This window comes from Tripterygium wilfordii, chromosome 6, assembly GCF_013401445.1.
Source record: "Tripterygium wilfordii isolate XIE 37 chromosome 6, ASM1340144v1, whole genome shotgun sequence".
Taxonomy (NCBI): domain Eukaryota; kingdom Viridiplantae; phylum Streptophyta; class Magnoliopsida; order Celastrales; family Celastraceae; genus Tripterygium; species Tripterygium wilfordii.
In genome coordinates, this window is record NC_052237.1 from 7,432,185 (window position 1) to 7,450,266 (window position 18,082).

An 18,082-nucleotide genomic window follows, 5' to 3' on the forward strand; every position below is an offset into this window, starting at 1 on the left:
GAAAAGCATTGAATGCTTCATATGTTCTGTGATTGTATCAAAGTGAGGTAGGTCTATCTTGAAATAGAAATTGGTTCTACAAGAAGCTGGTTGTGTTCTTTCCGTCCAGGTTGTTCTGCATGCATGTGGGTGTGATTGTGGCTATTGCAGTATACGATTCGGTTTTGGGGTTGAGGTTCAGATTTATCGGGAGCATCATGGAATTTCTTTGTGAGCATCATCAACATATTCAAACAAAATTGTGAAAGTTGCAATCCGACTTCTCATCTAATGTCTGGTCCTTCCATTTGGCCCCATGAAATGCAATTTATAGAGCAATATGTCAGCTTACAGTAGCAAGAACTAGAAGAGATAGCCATGGTGGAGCAAGTTGTCGAATAATTGGAAGAGCCCGAGCCTCCAAGAGTATGTAAACGAACATTCATTAATCGAAATCGTGCGAAAGCACATGATGATATGGTAAAGAAGTATTTCACACCTAATTGTATCTTCTCACCATGCATGTTTTGTTGCAGGTTCTGAATGCGGAGAGAGTTGCTTCATAAGATCCAACATGACTTAGAAGAGCGAGAACCATATTTCATATTGAAACATGATTGTGTAGGGAGGCTTGGTTTCTCATCAATAGGAGTTCTTACTTATGGCAGTCCTATCGATCGGGAGGATGATGCTCTCATGATTGCACAAATGACTGTGACAGATATAATCCATTTTCTTATGAATCCATCATTAGCATATAATAAACTACTATACTCTCAATACAATCAAACACGAAAGCACGAACGACAAATTAACACAAAACAAGAAGAAGCCAAAGAAAATATGTAAGACTGATATAAGAATAAGACCTAATTATCACCAAGAATAAGCCCCCACAAAGCCCTAAAACTTGACCCAATTAGACTAAAAAGATTAAAAGTTTACCCAATTCGATTATATGTTTGTGGAGATATAAAAGCCTTAATCAAAACCAATTAAACTAAACAACGAAGATCGAACAAATCAATCCAAGTACAAACCAGTGGACGCTTGAAATCTTGTTTTTCAAGTGTCCACTGTAAATGCTCTAATTGTAGAGAGGTGTTTGGAGAGTATGGCTAAATTCTTGTGGGTTCCAATAAGCAATGATTCTTATGATTCTTTATTGTTGTTGTGAGAAATTACATGAGTAATTTTTAATAGAAATTGAGAAAGATGTGTTTTATTATATTATATTATAGTGAGACTCATTTTTAGAAAGGGTTTCAAAGTATCGTTGTAGGACTTTTAGTTTAGATAGTATTTGTAGTATGACCAATTTATAGAGATAATTTAAAGAGAGTTAAAATGCATATGTGACATGTGTATAACCAATTTTTAGAAAGTGATTTTAGAGAGAGCAATCTAGAAAATAGATTGAGGGGGCTTGATCAGTGGCGTAACTAGGAATTTATAGGAGATAGGTCAAAGACAGCTCCTGGAAATTTTTTATGAGCTATTTACTAAAAAGTGATTGAGAAAAAATAAAGAGAAATATAGCCAATAAATTTAGTAAATATCTACCTAGTCATTAAATTATATGATAAATTAAAATATTAAATGTTATAGATAAAAAATAATCATTTAAGTTTTGCTAGACTGTTTTTCGTTGAGTAAATATCATCATTCATTTATCATCATGTATAAGTGTGTATCAATCAATATTTGTTCTCTTGTATAAGTGTGTGTCAATTAATAATTGTAATTTCTCTATTAACCATATATCGTTATAGTTATTAAAAAAATATAAGTATTTTGGATAATTACATGTATTTTTAATAAGATGTATAGTTTGTATTACATTATAAACATATGTAGTAAAATTATTTTTATAAAGTTTGGAGTGGGCTTGAGCTCATCCTAAGTCCAGTATGGCTCCACAACTGATTATATATATATATAAATTAATTTTTTTAATAAAAATTCAGAGTGGGCTTGAGCCCATCTTGAGTATAATGTTGCTCCGCCAGTGGTGAGGCATCTTTAAAGTGGTATTATTAAAACCGACTCGGCCTGTAAGTTGTACTGGCTTGAATCTATTTTTTTTATTGAATAAGTGCCATGTTTGTTGTCATCCCATTTAGGTATAAAGTCCGCATAAAACGAAAAGGCCGTGGAATTAACCACAACTCGTGAGGCCCGCACGGATTAGCGGCCCTTATTCCTACACATCAACAAGCTGTAAGCTTAATTGGTATAGGTCGTATATGGTAGCTAATTTTATAGGCAATCATTTCCTATGTTTTCTTCCGATGTGGGATAACTTCCCAACTCAAAACTCATTTTCATCATTTTCTTTTTCTAACTTTCAAGTGTGGGATCGCTCAAAGGAAAACACAAAAAGAAAGGGCTGGTGTGGAACAAGAATTTTACTTTCTTAGGCCCAAATGCAATATAGACCCTCAAGCTTGAATCTTTTCACCAAGTATAAAAAGCTTCTCTCCAAACTCTAATCACATGCACAAGAACAAGTTAAAAGGTTCGACGACCACGTTGGTGGCCGTGGATGCTTCGATGCTCAAGTCAGAAGAGAGAGTGTTTTTGGTAATCAAAAGAGTCCCCTCACCTTGAGTTTCCTTCTACTATTTATGGTATAGTTGTTCTCCTTAAATCAAGCGATTTATTATTCCCTTCATAACTAATTGCGAGATTTACTCCATGATATTAGGGTTTAGATTGGACTGGCCATCCCTTGCCTTGGCCAATACTGATGCAGATTACGAGGGTAGACCATCCGTCGAACACATTATGTGCATCTCTAACAAAACTAACAGTAAGATTTGTGCACAAATGAAAGACAACCAAGGATCCTACTCCACAACACCAGGACCAAACACCATCATTGAGACTAATGTGCCACAGTTAAACCAAAACGACCAAACACCATCATTGAGACTAATGTGCCACAGTTAAACCAAAACCCATATCTATATTTAATCTCCAGCAAACACCAACCTATCCATGGTTCCTATTACATATAAATACAATACAAGGGTGCTTACACAATCAAGATAGGAAGAGAATTACAAGTTTAAGGGGAGGAACCCCGACACCGATTGAACTCGTCTAAACTAGCGTAGAGAAACAAAGAAAGGGAACAAACTAAGAAAACCTAAACTTTTATCAAAATATCCAAATCTACAATGTCCACCAACCATTCTCTTATGCAATCTTCATCATAGAGAAGCAATGGGCTTTCTTGCTACTAGGCTCTTTGGGCTTTCTTGCTACTTGGAGTAATCCACCTTGGGCCTCACAACTACAAAATGCATCAGATCTCTACCTTGGATGTGGGATCATGCAATTAATCCCACGTTCTACTCCTTACTTGCATGACATGTGTCGTAATTCAATTGGTCCAAATAATATATTCCTCTACAATTGCCCCTAGGCTTGGTTCAGATTTGTCTGGGGTGAGCCTTGTTTTGCGTCCTTGGCTGATCTACTCGTTATATAGCCTAAGGAGATTATAGATTATCTCATGTTAAGGACTACTGATCGCCTTCCTTGATCTTTACCTATGTGAAATAAACAAATAATAAACGCCTTTTGTTTTTGTTGAAATAAACAAAAATCACTTTGCCTTGATTTCGGCCGATCCACTAAATAAAAGGAGCCTCAATTTTGCCGATTCATTTCATAACCAATTTTCCTTACCTTCAACGCTATTTATTTTATATATCGGCTGATCCACTATTTAACTTCATAATCCTTTTTGAACGTCTGTGCCATTATTTTTTCATCTTGTAAGTTATTTTGACATTGCGAATGTCAATTCATGGGTTTATTTGCGGCTCATGTAAGTAGTATTGAGGTGCATAAGGAGTGGGCTTCCACCTATAATTTTCCTTTTGAGTGCGATGTTTGGGTAAAGTTTTCTCTAATTAAGGTCATAGAATGAGGGGTTAGGTTCCCCCTCTCTGATTTCTTCAAAGAAGTATTGAGATTCTTCCAACTTGTTCCTCATCAATGTAACTCCAATTTCTTCAGGATAGTCAACGAGGTCGACTACTTGAGTAGGGCGTTCGGGTTCAGCGTTAAACCGATCGATCTTGAGAGAGTCTACTTTCCCAAGAGTAGTGGTCTAGAGGGGAAGTACCATCTCTTTCCTCGAGAGAAAATGTTGCCTCTTATCCATTGTCTGCCTATTTCATCCAAACATTAGGAAAAAGAGTTCTTCTTGATTCGTGGCCATGATTGGGAGTTCGACGGATGTGCCAGACCGGCCTCCTTTACGTTGCTTCCTAAATTGGCCAATCCACCAGGATGGCAATTCTATCCTTTTCTAACATTAGGTTGCTCCCTTTTCAGGTGCCAGCCATTCCTTGCATCAACTCCAAGAGGGAGGTCCATGTCTAGTACTGGCCGAGCTTTATAAACATCTGGGCAATGGGTCGATCAATCCTATTGGTCGATTGGCCTTGATAACACATATTTATGCACATTTTACATCCCTTATTCCTATACTTTGCACTAGTTTCCTTTGTGAAATTGGTTGTTTTGATGTGTTTTGTGTAAGTTTTGAAGGAATACGTCCCTAATGGTAATTGAGAGCTAAAGAGGCAAAAATATGGTGAAATAAGAAAAGATGAATATGTTCACAATTTTGAAGCCAAGTCAGGTTCCTAAACAGATTCGTCAATTTCACGGAATAAACTGGACGTGGTCAGGAGGAATTGGACAACGAGTGATATACCGTTGGAAAGATCTAGAAGTCTAGTTTCCATAGAATTTTACGGTTCGTGATTTGGAGTTCCCTAGAGGAAGTTGCATCAGTTTTAGCATCAGTGGTTCAGTGCAGAAATTATATACGGAATTAGAAGATTTGATATCTCAAGTTACTATTCTTGGTACTCAAGACACGGAACAAATCTTGGGAGATTACGGGGCACTCGAATCATGTGTTAGAAGTCAATGACAACTCTCTCAGTCAATTAAGTTCAGTTTCCATAAGGAGAAGTGTATCGAAAGTCGAGTTCTGTATCAATTTGGAGAATCACTTCCTTATGGTAATTGGACTTAATTCCTATTTTGTCTCAAAAGTCTCAGTCGTGCCCTATTGTGAAACTATAAAAGGGATGTAAAAGTCATCGAAGAACACACGGACGGAGGAAAGAACGAACGGAGGACGCAAAGAGAAGGTGAAATCGGCAGCAAGCAAGCGGAGATCTACTACTTGGTTGTCTCTTTCTCTTTTGTGTTTTAGTGTTCAAAACAGATGATGAGTGGCTAGTTTTCCTTCAGTTAAGGGGCTGGTTGAAGCCCGAACATGATTGTATTGATGCTTCGTTAATCTTTAATCTTATTTCTTGATATCGAATGAAAATCTTTTCACTATATTACTTGTTGACGAAATCTGAGATATGTTTCTTTGAGTGCACGCTTAGATGCATGTCTTAGAATTCTATTGCTAGGACAATATGATTGATCGCCCATATCTTCATAAAGTCTCAAGTAGCCAATGAATAAGATAGCTCATATTCATGTGAATTGATTTCTAGGTTATGTAAGATGCATGCCACATCTTGTGAATTTAGTGATGTTTGCTTTCTTTGTGCTTAATGATTCTTGAGTGTTGAATCTATGAACATGTCATTCTAGATTGCATCTTAAGAACTAAGTTAAGAAGTACATGCCATGCACTTGACATACTAATTAAGAGAGAGCAATATGGTAAAATCAACACGCCATTGTTTTATCTTAAACATCATCATTCGTGAATCAAGAATTACAGTTGAAGATTGCAGCAGTACATGATTGTTAGTGGTGGATAGCTTTCCCTTGACTCTTTCTCTTATAAGAATCAAAAACGTTTCCTACTTCTTATTGATTATTCTAAGTTAGTCGTGTAGCTCGAGTCACAATACTGTTTAGCTCGAATCACAATTAGATTTGACTTGCAATTACATTCCAATCATCTGCGGGAGATACCCTTGCTTCTCACTATACTCAACAACCTTTTTTTTAGTTGCAAGGATTAAATTGAGTTATTTTTCAGCACCTATTTTGTTGTTCGAAAATAGCTGAACAGGCCTCTATAGTTTGGAATTACAGACCTTCTGTAATGGTGTTTTCTCATTTGCCCCAAAGGTTAACAAAGCCAAAGCTGCTAAGTTCTTTCTTTCTTTTGATTCTACTGACGCCATTATCCACATCTTCCATTTTAGCTGTTGATAGAACCTCTAAATTGAGGTTCCAATGCCTTTTAACGAGGGTGTTTTAGTATCTAGCTAATGCATTGTGTGTGTTTTTGTATAATTTTACTCTTACAAATGTTTCTCATTGGTTTTGTAAAAAAGGGGAGCAAAATGGCTATTTTTGGGGCACTTATTACAACTATCAAGTGACTAGAAGATACTCTCGTCCGGACACCAACAAAGCTCATCTGGACAGATGAAACTTAACAAGTCTAGAATTAAGATGGAAGAAGAGGCCATCTAGATGGATGAATATGTCGTCCGGATGAGAAGAACATCCATTTGGACGAATAAACATGTTTTGGAGGTAGATTTTAGAAGGCCTTTCGAACAACCTCATATGCTTGTCTGACGGAGTGTCACGAGCAACAGAACCATGAACAATATTTAAAGAAACTTGGAAAATAAAATATGTAGCCTATAGGACTCGATTTTGTAAGGATAGATAGGATTTTTTTAGAGTTAGGAGAGAGTTTATAATCGTAGTTCGAGGGTTATTCTCAAGACTTTGTTACTTGCATCGTTACTTTCGTAGTTACCCCTACAATAGTAAAACAATTTTCTCTCAAGCTTTCATAGATTTTTCTGGTTTCTTCTCACATTGATTCTTGTATAAGCACTGATTTTAATCAATAAAATTATTGTTTATCACAAAATTATGAGTGGCTAATGTCTTTATCTAGTCTCTAACCTTTGAATGGTAGATGCAAAGTTGAATTGTTTAAGGTATTTTTTGTAGTTCTTAATCTTTTGGTGCTTTTTATGTGATTGATTGCTGGTTTAAATTGGGTAGTCGTAACGAAGAATAACGAAGAATTCCACTAATATGATGAAAATTACAAAAAAAGAGATGAGTTCTTGAACTTAAGAACTAACCTAAATCTCTAAGGACAACTCTAACTCTCACAAACAAAAAAAAAACCTCCAATTGTGGTCTCCCTAAAAGTTACGTGAACATTGACTTTTATAAGCTAAACAATCCCAAAGAAAGAAGAGACCCTAATACTAAACGTATTCGGACTTCCCTCTCAACGCCCAATAAGAGTCCTAATTGGTTTTGTATTTCAATTATCAATTTAACTTTGAGCCATCTTCCACAAGGTTTAACGAGGTTCGGCATAACTTGCCTTCTCCTCGAGCGAAGAACAACGAAGAATTCCACTAATATGACGAAGATTACAAAAAAAGAGATGAGCTCTTGAACTCAAGAACAAACCCAAATCTCTAGGGACAACTCTAACTCTCACAAACAAAAAAACCTTCCCATTGTGGCCTCCCTAAAAGTTACATGAACATTGACTTTTATAGGCTAAACAATCCCAAAGAAAGAAGAAACCCTAATACTAAACGTATTCGAACTTCCTTTTCAAAGCCCAATAAGAGTCCTAATTGGTTTTGTATTTCAATTACCAATTTAGCTTTGAGCCATCTTCCACAAATCTCCACCTTGGATCAAAGTTAAACACAGCAAACACAAAACTAAATAGCACGCTATCCTAAAATATTCTTCAACCTTGTGAACATTCTTCCTTCAGTTGTCTTCTCCAACAAAAATCTCACACTTTAGAGATTAACTCCGGCCAAGTCCAAACTCTCTTTGAACTTGACTGCCAGTTCCATAACATCAACTGATGCACTAGAAGTCTATCAACCAGTCTCACTTGCTTTGAAAACTCTGGAACATGGAACCCCCATATTCTCCGCCTTAATAAGTGCTCCAGAAACTGTGCTTCTTATCAGAGAACGACCACTCTGTCTTCTATGAGAATTCTCTGCCACAGACCGAACTGGAGTACCAACCTACACTCCACCTGATTTTCTCATCTGAAGCTCCACTTGCTTCTGAGACCCCGAAACACCGGTACCACCTTGAAGAACATACATACCACCAATCATCTTCCCCGTCATTATTGTCACTGATCCATTGCTCACCTTCAAAACTCCACCTTTTGAGGAGAACCTAGAGCCTTTGTAATCCAACATACTCAAAGACACCAAATTCTTCTTTAAATCTAGTACATGATAGACACCTGTCAAAGTTCTAATAGCTCAACTTTTCAATCGGATCCAAACTGAGCCTTTCCCAATAATCTTGTAGGAAGTACCGTTACCCACCAAAACTGTGTCATATTTGACTGAATCATAGGTAGTAAACGCATCCCTATTAGGAGACACGTGATAGGTGCAACCCAAATCTAAAATTCACTCCTCCTTGGAACGAACCTGTGGCACTGTAACAAATAAAGCAAAAGTTGAATCTTCATCAAAATTTGCATCACCTATATTGGCCTTTGGATATGTCTTCCCATGATCTTTGAGCTTTGGACACTCTGACTTGAAGTGCTCAAACTGATGACAATAATAACATTGAACACTCTTCTTTAGTTTACCGTGGCCTTTCCCTGAATCGTTCTTGCCCTTAGCCAACAAAACAACTGCCTGATCATCACTATCCTCACCATTCAACTTGGTTCTTAACTCTTTCGAGTTCAAAGATGCCTTGACATCGACCAAAGAGATTGAATCCTGTCCATATATCATAGAATTAATAAACGATTCATACGAAGCTAGTAGTGAACACAAAAGAATAAGAGTTTGGTCCTCCTCGTCAACCTTGACTTCAACGTTCTTCTGATCCATGATAATTCGATTAAAATTATCAAGGTGTTGTTGAATTGACATACCTGAGTCCATCTTGAAAGTATACAACTGTTGCTTGAGATACAACCGATTCGTGAGAGACTTCATCATATACAAGTTTTCTAGCTTGTTCCACAGCCCTTTGTCTGTTTCCTCGTCTGCTACCTCCCCAAGAGCATCCACATCAGATTACCTAAACATGGGTCTGTCTGTAAAATAGGGAACAATTATAGAGAATTTGTCAAAAACTACTATTGCATCAGATTCCCTAAATTTCCCCTATTATAAAGAATTGCTACAGTGGTTACCCACATCTAGGTTCCTTTCAGTTTCAGGAAGTCGCCTAGAAAAAAACTGTTATTACGCCCGTGGGACACCTCACTCCTCTTTAGAGGAGGATTCACACTAGCCAAGGAAGACTTTTAGACTAAGGGATTTCACTCAATATTCACATTCAAAAGAGCCGGGGAATTCTTTGCCCTGAGCTTTAGAGTAATAATATAATACATCGCAATCGCAGTGAGCAAAGAAGCAGCTTACGGGTCTTTATTTCCACTATAGCATTATGTATCATTATTTCTCTCGCGTACGATAGAAACCACGCCTCTCTCATCGATGTTCTCTTTGAACTTCTCCGACATGATCGACCTTCGCCGTTCGTTGTCGACCTTTTGTCGAGTATGTATTCTTGCTCTCCATGTCGAGCTTGTTAAAAAGAGTTCCATTTTGGTAACTCTACTTTTTTTCGTCTCTCTGCTGCACTTTGAATATGTTCTGGTCTTTAGACTCATCGATCTATATATTTGTTATCTGGTTCGATTTCTCCTTGGCTCGATTCTTCTTATAAATTGCAAGATTTTGCTTAGTTCTATCATTGATTAATTACCCAATTTTGTTAGGTTTTAGGTAATGGTTAGTTAGTTTAATTTCATTCTATTGATTATCAGATTGGTATATTAGGTGAATGAAACGGGTTCATATTTGTTTCTGTTATGTGAATTAAATGGATTCATATGATTTGGTGATGGGTGGTCATCATACTGATGATTTTCTTCTATTCTTCTTTGTTTTACTTGTTTTCTGGTTGCTTTCTGTTTTCACAAAAACAACATCCTCTTTGAATAATTGAATTGTTGGATTTGAAAGGGTGTGTGGTTTTGCTTTCAGCAAAGGACACAACCCTTTTTGGTTGGATAATTGCTGTTAAAAATAATGCTATAGAGTATTTCTTTGTAGTGATCTTTCAGGCCCGTCTCTTTTCTCTTTTTTACTTTTATGTATCTCTCAAGGCATTCTCATATGATAGTTTGTGCTCTTATATTTATTTATTTGTATAAAGAAATACTTTACTGTAAGAGTTCGAGTTTGCTGTAAAGTATATTAATCTTTGCCACTTTATCTTGACAAATAAAAGTCTATAACCATGTTTTGGAATTTGGCGTGCAGTCTTGGTCAATGAAACATGTTGAAAGGATAACTCATACTTTGGTCTACATGTTAATGTCGGAAGTGAAATGGTTTGAACTTGTTTTTCAGGAATGAATTCATACTCTAGTGATAATTGTTTTTTTGATACAATTCTTGATGAGATGTCGTTGGGAGATTCACAAATTGAAGGCACCATTGAAGAACAAATACCTATCCAGGTCGAGAAGTTAAATGGGAAGCAAAAAAAAAAACTCCACGTCTTGGGAACTTTTCCACGCAGAAAGATGTTGCTTTAGTCTCAGCATGGCTAAACACATCATTGGATGCAATTCACTCGATCGATAAAAAAGGAGCGACATTCTAGAGAAGGGTTTCATCAACAATCACAATGCCATAAACAAAGCTTTTCAGATTATAGTGATCAGTCCATAATCAATCGATGGTCAAGTATTCAAAGTAGTGTGAATAAGTTAATGGGATTCCTAGCTCAGATTGAGGACTCTCTTCCTTCTGGTCTCAATGAACAAGATAAGGTTAAGTTTTAATGTTATAATTCAGTATTATTTTGATTCATTATATGTCATGCGATATGTGATAAAAAAAACTTTTAATGTTCTCACTCAGATTGAGAGGGTGAAAGTCATGTATCGTGACATTCAAAAGACAACTTTTCATTTCGAGCATTGCTGGAACATACTACGACACCAACCTAAATGGCTTTCACACATTGAGGGGGGAAACACTAAGCGACGTTCTAATGTGTCATGTTCTCCATCTATACCAGAGTCAATTAACTTAGGTGATGAAACGTCGCCCTATAGTCCCACCTTTGATTTGGAGCGACCTATTGGTAAGATGGCCGAGGAAGAGAGAATGCGAAAAGCAAAAACAAGGACAAAGATGGTGGCTTTCACCATAATTTCTGAATTGAAGTCTGGGAAGTTGAAGATGCATGAAGAGAAAATGAGTATGGCTAAGATTGAGATAGAGAAGCAAGATGAAATTGAGAACAAAAGGATTAAGCTAAAAGAGATTAAGGAAGAAAGGGAGCACAAGAGGATGAAGATCCAAGAAAGGCAAGAAGAGCTTAACATAATGATGATGGATGTGAGTAACTGTTACGACTATCCCACATCGGTTAGATGTGGTTGTGAAGTGCAGTAGATAATGGTGGCAGTGCCTCTCCTTATCAGCCAAGGTTTTCAGTAAGGTAGGGCCACGGGCCCGGGCCTGACTGGGCCTTGGTTACAGCCGGCCCATTGTGGTGTCGGTTGGGCCTTGGTTGGTGAGTGACGTAGCTATGCCCTATCAATGGTATCGAAGCCTCCCGTCTGGGCGTTTGTGGGCCTGTCTGTAGCCCTTTCGTCCCAGGAGGGCCTGGGTGGGCCTGCGTCTATGGAAGGGGCGACCTGTGATCCGGGCACGGCCTGGTGCCACAGAGTGGGCCAACGTGGACGTTGGCCTTGTAAGAGCGGGGGAATGTTACGACTATCCCACATCGGTTAGATGTGCTTGTGAAGTGCAGTAGATAAGGGTGGCAGTGCCTCTCCTTATTAGCCAAGGTTTTTAGTAAGGTAGGGCCACGGGCCAGGGCCTGACTGGGCCTTGGTTACAGCCGGCCCATTGGGGTGTCGGTTGGGCCTTGGTTGGTGAGTGACGTAGCTGTGCCCTATCAGTAACTTGAGTGAAGATCAAGTTTAGTACATCAAAATATTAAAGGCTGAAATACTCAGTAAAAAGAAAACTCTGTAGCTTGGTGTAGAGTATCAAAAGTCTTGGGAAGTATTGAAAGTTTTTGTTGGAACATATGTATATTGACTACTTTTGTCCATTGTGGATATTGTCAAACTGTGACAATATTTTGGTATATATTTTGGTAAACTTTGTTGTATATATATACATTAACTTTGGATTTTTGATTTGTTTCTATTAACTTGGATGTTTGCCATGGCAATACCAATATGAAAGAGTCATGAGTTCCAATAACTTGGATGTGTGCCACGGCAATATCAAAATACAAGCACAACACAATAACTATTACAATACAAGATAAGGAATCAAACACAATGTAATACCCTGTCCCAAAATAAAAATAGATAAAATATAGAATAATAAAAATAAAATGAATAAATTGGATTTAGTTATAAAAAGAATAAATTGAGGGTAAAAAGAATTATTGGGAGGGTTTAAAAGTAAAAGAATTAAAAGTAATGAATTAAAAAGAATAAACAATGAAAAAAAAAGAGAGAGATTAAAGTGGGTGAAGGTCTATGTGTGTTAAAACCAAAAAGGGAAAAGGGAAGCCACCCTTTTTCACTCCACCACCTCCGGTCAGCCACTTTCGACGGCATTCCGGTGACTTTTCCGGCCAACAAAGGTGCTCCAACCTTGAAACCCACACCCACACTTCATTTAGTTAAAGCAAAGAGAAGGATTGAGGTAAAATTTTGGTTTTAAGGTTTGAGAGTTAAATGGGTTTTGGGGTTTTTTGGCTCAATGAGAGTTTCCTTGTTCAATAACTTCAAATTTGGTTCTAATCTTCTTATAATTCTAGGTCCAAGTGAGGTTTTTGAACAAATTCAAGAGAAGCCTTTGTTAACTTGATTTGGTGGAATTACCAAGCTTCAAGGTAAGGGTTCTTGGCTTAAATTGTTTTAATTAAAGTTAGGTTAGGATGAAAAATAATATTGTGGTATGATTCTAATTGTTTAACCTTCGAGAATTAAGGTAGAGAATGAATTTAGTGAAAATGGGGATATTGTGTAGTATGGAATGTAAGACTTGAATGGATTAGTAAATATGGAAACTTAATGAAGATTATTTTAATGAATAGGTTAGTGAATTGGCGTGACGTGTACTTTGCTTCCTTGGTGAGGATTGCGTGTTTACTTCGAGGTAGGCATTTCTTACCCTTTTATTTCGAAATATTTTCAAGCCACCGAATTGCTTAAATGGTAAGTTTTGGTTTCGTCTCAATCTTTTTCGAGAGGAAACAAGCCTTGAGGGCTTACCATTGTTTCTTTACCTACTTGTCAATAGCATATTATATGTGATTTAGTTTGATGAATATACAACCTTGGAATGCTTGGTCATAAATCGAGCATTATGTAAATCTTCATGCATCACGACGAATGAATATTTTTATATATATGTGTTGCACGAATGACATGAATTATAAGAATTTACATTAGATGCATGGTGAGTTCCGAGGGTGGTCCCGGGCTCATGTTAGGTGTTGGATATTATTTGGGCACGTGCGTGGATGATGGATAGGAGCCTTGTGATGGTCCTAGCCCATAGGATTCCCGTAGCGGTATTATTTACTGCACGCTGGCTAGTTATTTGACGCTAGGCTAGGCATGGCAGGCTGAGATATCACTATGGGGCCAGCAGTGAGTGGTTGCGACCACATGTGTGCGAACTTTCTCTTTAGTGGTTTGTGATTTACGATGTTGGATGACTGGTTTTGGTTGGATGCTAGAGAGAGAGGTAGTGCGGGTGGATTCTCGTCGGCTTATCGCCACAGGGCGGGAATCTGATCCGCCGGCTTGGGTGTCATTGGAGGTGGATATGGAGGTTCGGTTGGGTTGATCGGGTGCATTAGTTTGCATTACATTTTGTTGCATTGATTAAATGTTGTTTCTTCTCCAACCTTATTATTCTTTACTTGTCTTCTAGTATTTATCCCTACTGAGCCTTCTGCTCACCCTATCTACTTTCCCTCCCCACAGGTGAGACAGGATCTACTGCACAGGTCGCGGATCAGCAGGAGGACGTGTGACGGAGGTGGCCTGGACTTTTGTGTTTATTTGATACATATGTGTGGATTTATATATATGTATGGTGTGATGTTGGTATGTTTTAGTTGTTTAAATACATTGAAGTACTATGGTTATGGCTGGATTGATGTATGGTGTTGTTTTTGTTGGCCGGGAGTGGTGGTCGTGACTACTGTGTGTTGGATGATGATGATGGGGTATGTGTTTGATGGTGGACCTACGGGTTGGTTGATTTTGATGATATTATAAGTGTTTTTCTTATATGTGATCTGTTTATAGGCTGGTTTCCCCAATTTATGGGAAGATGCTGTCGAAATTTTTGGGAAAAGTTTATGTTGATTTGGGATGTAACACGTGAGATGCACGTGGTTGTGTTTGGTGTGTTGGTTCTTGTGTATTTGTCATTTTCTTCATGCTCCGTGGGTCGGGGCGTGACACACAATGACACAACACAATAACTAGTCAATAGGTTCCTAGTTAACAGACTTAAAATATTAAGTAAAACTATGAATATTCCATAAATGCTCAAAAAGGTCTGACTGGAGTTGCGAGTGCACGTCCCTATCTCTTACGTCAATATGACGATGGATAAAGTCTTGAAATTCTGGAGTACGATCATGTGTCACTGTCGGTGGAGGGGGGCTTCCTCAATTTCTTCATAAGTGTTATTATCTAGTTAAGGGTGCAAATGTCGCTCATCTTCAACAATCATGTTATGTAATACTACACATGCTATCATGATATCATGAGTGTATCAGGTTCGAGATAACGTGCAGGTCCACGCACAATTGCAAAACGTGCCTGAAGTACACCAAATGCATGCTCCACATCCTTCCTAGCCGACTCTTGGCACCTCACAAAATGTTTTGTCTTGTTATTTTATGGTGTTGGTATCGTGTTCACAAAAGTTGCCCAAGAAGGATAAATTCCATCAGCTAAATAATACCCCATTGAGTATTGATTGCCATTAACATAAAATTGGACTGTGGGTGCACGAGCTTCTGTAAGTTATGAGAAAATGTTGGATCAATCTAACACATTGATGTCGTTGAGAGCACCTGGCATACCAAAGAAGCATGCCATATCCAAAGGTCGTAGGAAGCTACAGCTTCCAAGATGAGTGTAGGTTTGTGGATATGGTCGGTATACATACCTTTCCATGCACTTGGACAATTATTCCATTTCCAATGCATACAGTCAATACCCTCCAACATTCCAAGAAAACCTCGATTTTCCCCGAGTGCCAATAATCTAGCAATATCATTGCTATTTGGGGACCTCACATATTCGGAACCAAAAATATTGATTATTGCTCTAGTAAATTTCTTCAAGCTCGCTATAGCTGTGGATTCTCCAATCCTAACATACTCGTCCATAAAATCTGTGGTTACACCATAAGCAAGCATCCTTAACGATGTCGTTATCTTCTGTAGTGGAGATAAACCTAGCTTTCCAACAACGTTTCTTTTTTGTTGGAAATAAGGGTCGTGAGCTTCCACTGCTGCCTAGATACGCAAAAATAGATCTCGGCTCGTACGAAATTTTCTTCGAAATCGATCATGAGGATAAACTGGATTTTCAGCAAACTAATCATTAAAAAGTCTATCATGGCCTTTGATGTGCCAAATATATACATACATTTGTGCATCCTTTACACATGAGTTCATCCCATTTTGAGTAGATTAACAATGATATTGCCTAAGAAAACTATATTTGCATATTGTAGGTGTCAAGACAAGAAAGGGAGGAAAAGAGTGCAAAATGAAGATTTGGAGTCCAGAACTGATTTTCGATCGATCGGAGCCATTCCCGATCGATCGGACCTACCAAAATACCCAAAAACTCATGGAGGCAGATTGTATTTTCGATCGATGGGAAATATTCCCGATCGATAGGAGGTACTATTCACAGCACGCCCAGTTTCGTGAAAAAAGTTCCGAATTCACGTGTTTTTAAGCCAAAACGACCCCAACTTGTTTTGGAAACGACATAAGAGTTTGGGAAAGTATAAAAGGGCATAAAATAGGGTTTTGGAGGAGTTCTTGGAGGGGGTTTCATTCTACCACCATTGGAGAGCTTGGAGCCACCATTGGAGCTTGGAGAAGAAGAGGGTCTATAAGGGGATTTTCTCTCAGCTTTTCTATCCTAGTTTCTATGGTTGATTTCCTTTGTTTAATGATGTATTTTGCTTCCATGAGTGGCTAGATTTCTTACTATGGTCTTGATGTAACCAAACCTTGAAGATTCAATAAACTTGGTTTCCTTATTTCTTGATTTCTCTCTCTTGATTGATTGTCTATGGGTGTGATTAATGCTTTTGAATGTTTGGCCATCATTAAATTGATTTGTTGCCTAGATTGAGACCGGAAGGAGATATCTAGGGTTTGCCTCAAGCAATAGATGACATAAGGTGCATGAACCATAGGAATATAGGTTTGTGACTTATGCAATCGCTAAATGATTTCCATAGTTCTTAATGGGTTTTTGATATATTAATCCGATTGTTAGGAATAACAGGGATTTATATTGAAAACACGTTTGATGTATCTAGGAATAGAACATTGAATAGGTTGGGAAATCGATTGTCATTAGTGAGAGATGAATTAGGGATCAAGGGACCAAGGGAATTGAATTGGATAGGTGAGGTGACGTTAAGTACCCTAGTGCTTTCCATCTTTGATTATATACTTGTGTTTGATTTGTCTTTGTTCTTTTTAATTAGTTTAGTTAAAAATAAAAACCAATCTCGAATCCCTTTTTCTCAATTTGCATAATTGTTGCTTGTTAGACATTGATTTCTATTGCCAACACATCCCTAGTGGAAACAATAATTTACTCATCTCTTTACTACTTGTGCGATTTGTGCGCTTGTAATTAAATCCATATCAGCCTTGCATGGATCCTCGGTCGATGTACAAACACCGATCACGTGATGTTGATCCCCTATTCATTTCCAAGCTCAATCTCTCAGCTTCAAAGAGGAGTATATCTTCAACATCATCATTAGGCGAAGAGCTCGAAGATGATGCAAAAACGACTTTCTTGATAAAAGGTCTCATTGATGGAAACGAAGATGGTAAAAAACCACAAATAAATGAGAGAAGTGTTTGGTCTTGACAAGATAAATATTATCATTACTTTATTCTATTCTAGAGTTTTTTGGGGCCCTGTTCAGGCGAGTCCCCTTTTTTATCTGTACTCTCGCAATTGTTGTAGTTTTATAAGCCATGACCTGATGACCTCACAAAAAACGAGAGTTATTGGGCTTCTTTTGTCCCTACCCTTCCTAGAGCAATGTTAGTACAAGACTAGAAGCTGCAGTACAAGTGCACTTGCGTGTGTCAATGTACTGGTGTTAATATGAACCATTAGATTATCGAGATTGGCCTGTTTGTACATGATGCATCCACCTAATGACCAAAAAAAGTATAATGTTAAATGGGTAGATGTTTATCCCGTCTGTGATTGTATGTATCGTCATAGGTTATAAAGAGGACAAATATACGTGGTGGGCGGAGACATGTGAATATTGCGAGAATTGGTAGGTGAAGACTATTGCAATGTGGATATTGTGGGTATCGGTAGGTGAATAGTATAGCAATGTGATTATTGTGGGGATTGGTAGGTGAAGACTATAGCAATGTGCATATTGTGGAGAAATTTTTTTTTATTTTTAATTTTTCAATAAATTATTTCAATTTTTTTTTATTATCGAGACATCAATATATGCTTAATTATTAATAATAACAATTACTTGGTGTCTTATTTATAAAAGTTAATGGAATAAATAAAGGAAAGAGAAAAAATGTTATTATAATGTAATAGAGAATATGATAGGTAATCTGATGCAGGGTTGGTTGGATAGGGAATCTGTAAACTAGGGAACAAGTGCTTTTTATCTGTATTTTAGAGAATCTGTTAAGAGAAACTGCTACAGATGCTCTAAGAACTGTATCCGTAAGAGATAACTGAATCGTACTATGCGTCTTCTCCTCCATCTCTACTGCCTTTTCTTTGGGT

The 18,082-nt window shown here is 37.7% G+C and overlaps 1 protein-coding gene and 1 pseudogene across 1 annotated transcript; one reads left to right on the top strand and one right to left on the bottom strand.

Annotated features, from left to right (window-relative positions):
* Window positions 1–10,756: 10,756 nt before the first annotated feature.
* On the top strand, window positions 10,757–11,447 carry LOC120000657 (glutathione S-transferase T2-like). Its single transcript, XM_038848786.1, has 2 exons — window positions 10,757–10,816; window positions 10,908–11,447. The coding sequence occupies exons 1-2, from the start codon at window positions 10,757–10,759 to the stop codon at window positions 11,445–11,447; spliced, it is 600 nt and encodes a 199-aa protein (XP_038704714.1).
* Window positions 11,448–14,738: 3,291 nt separating this feature from the next.
* Window positions 14,739–17,121, bottom strand: LOC120000658 (annotated as a pseudogene).
* Window positions 17,122–18,082: the final 961 nt, after the last annotated feature.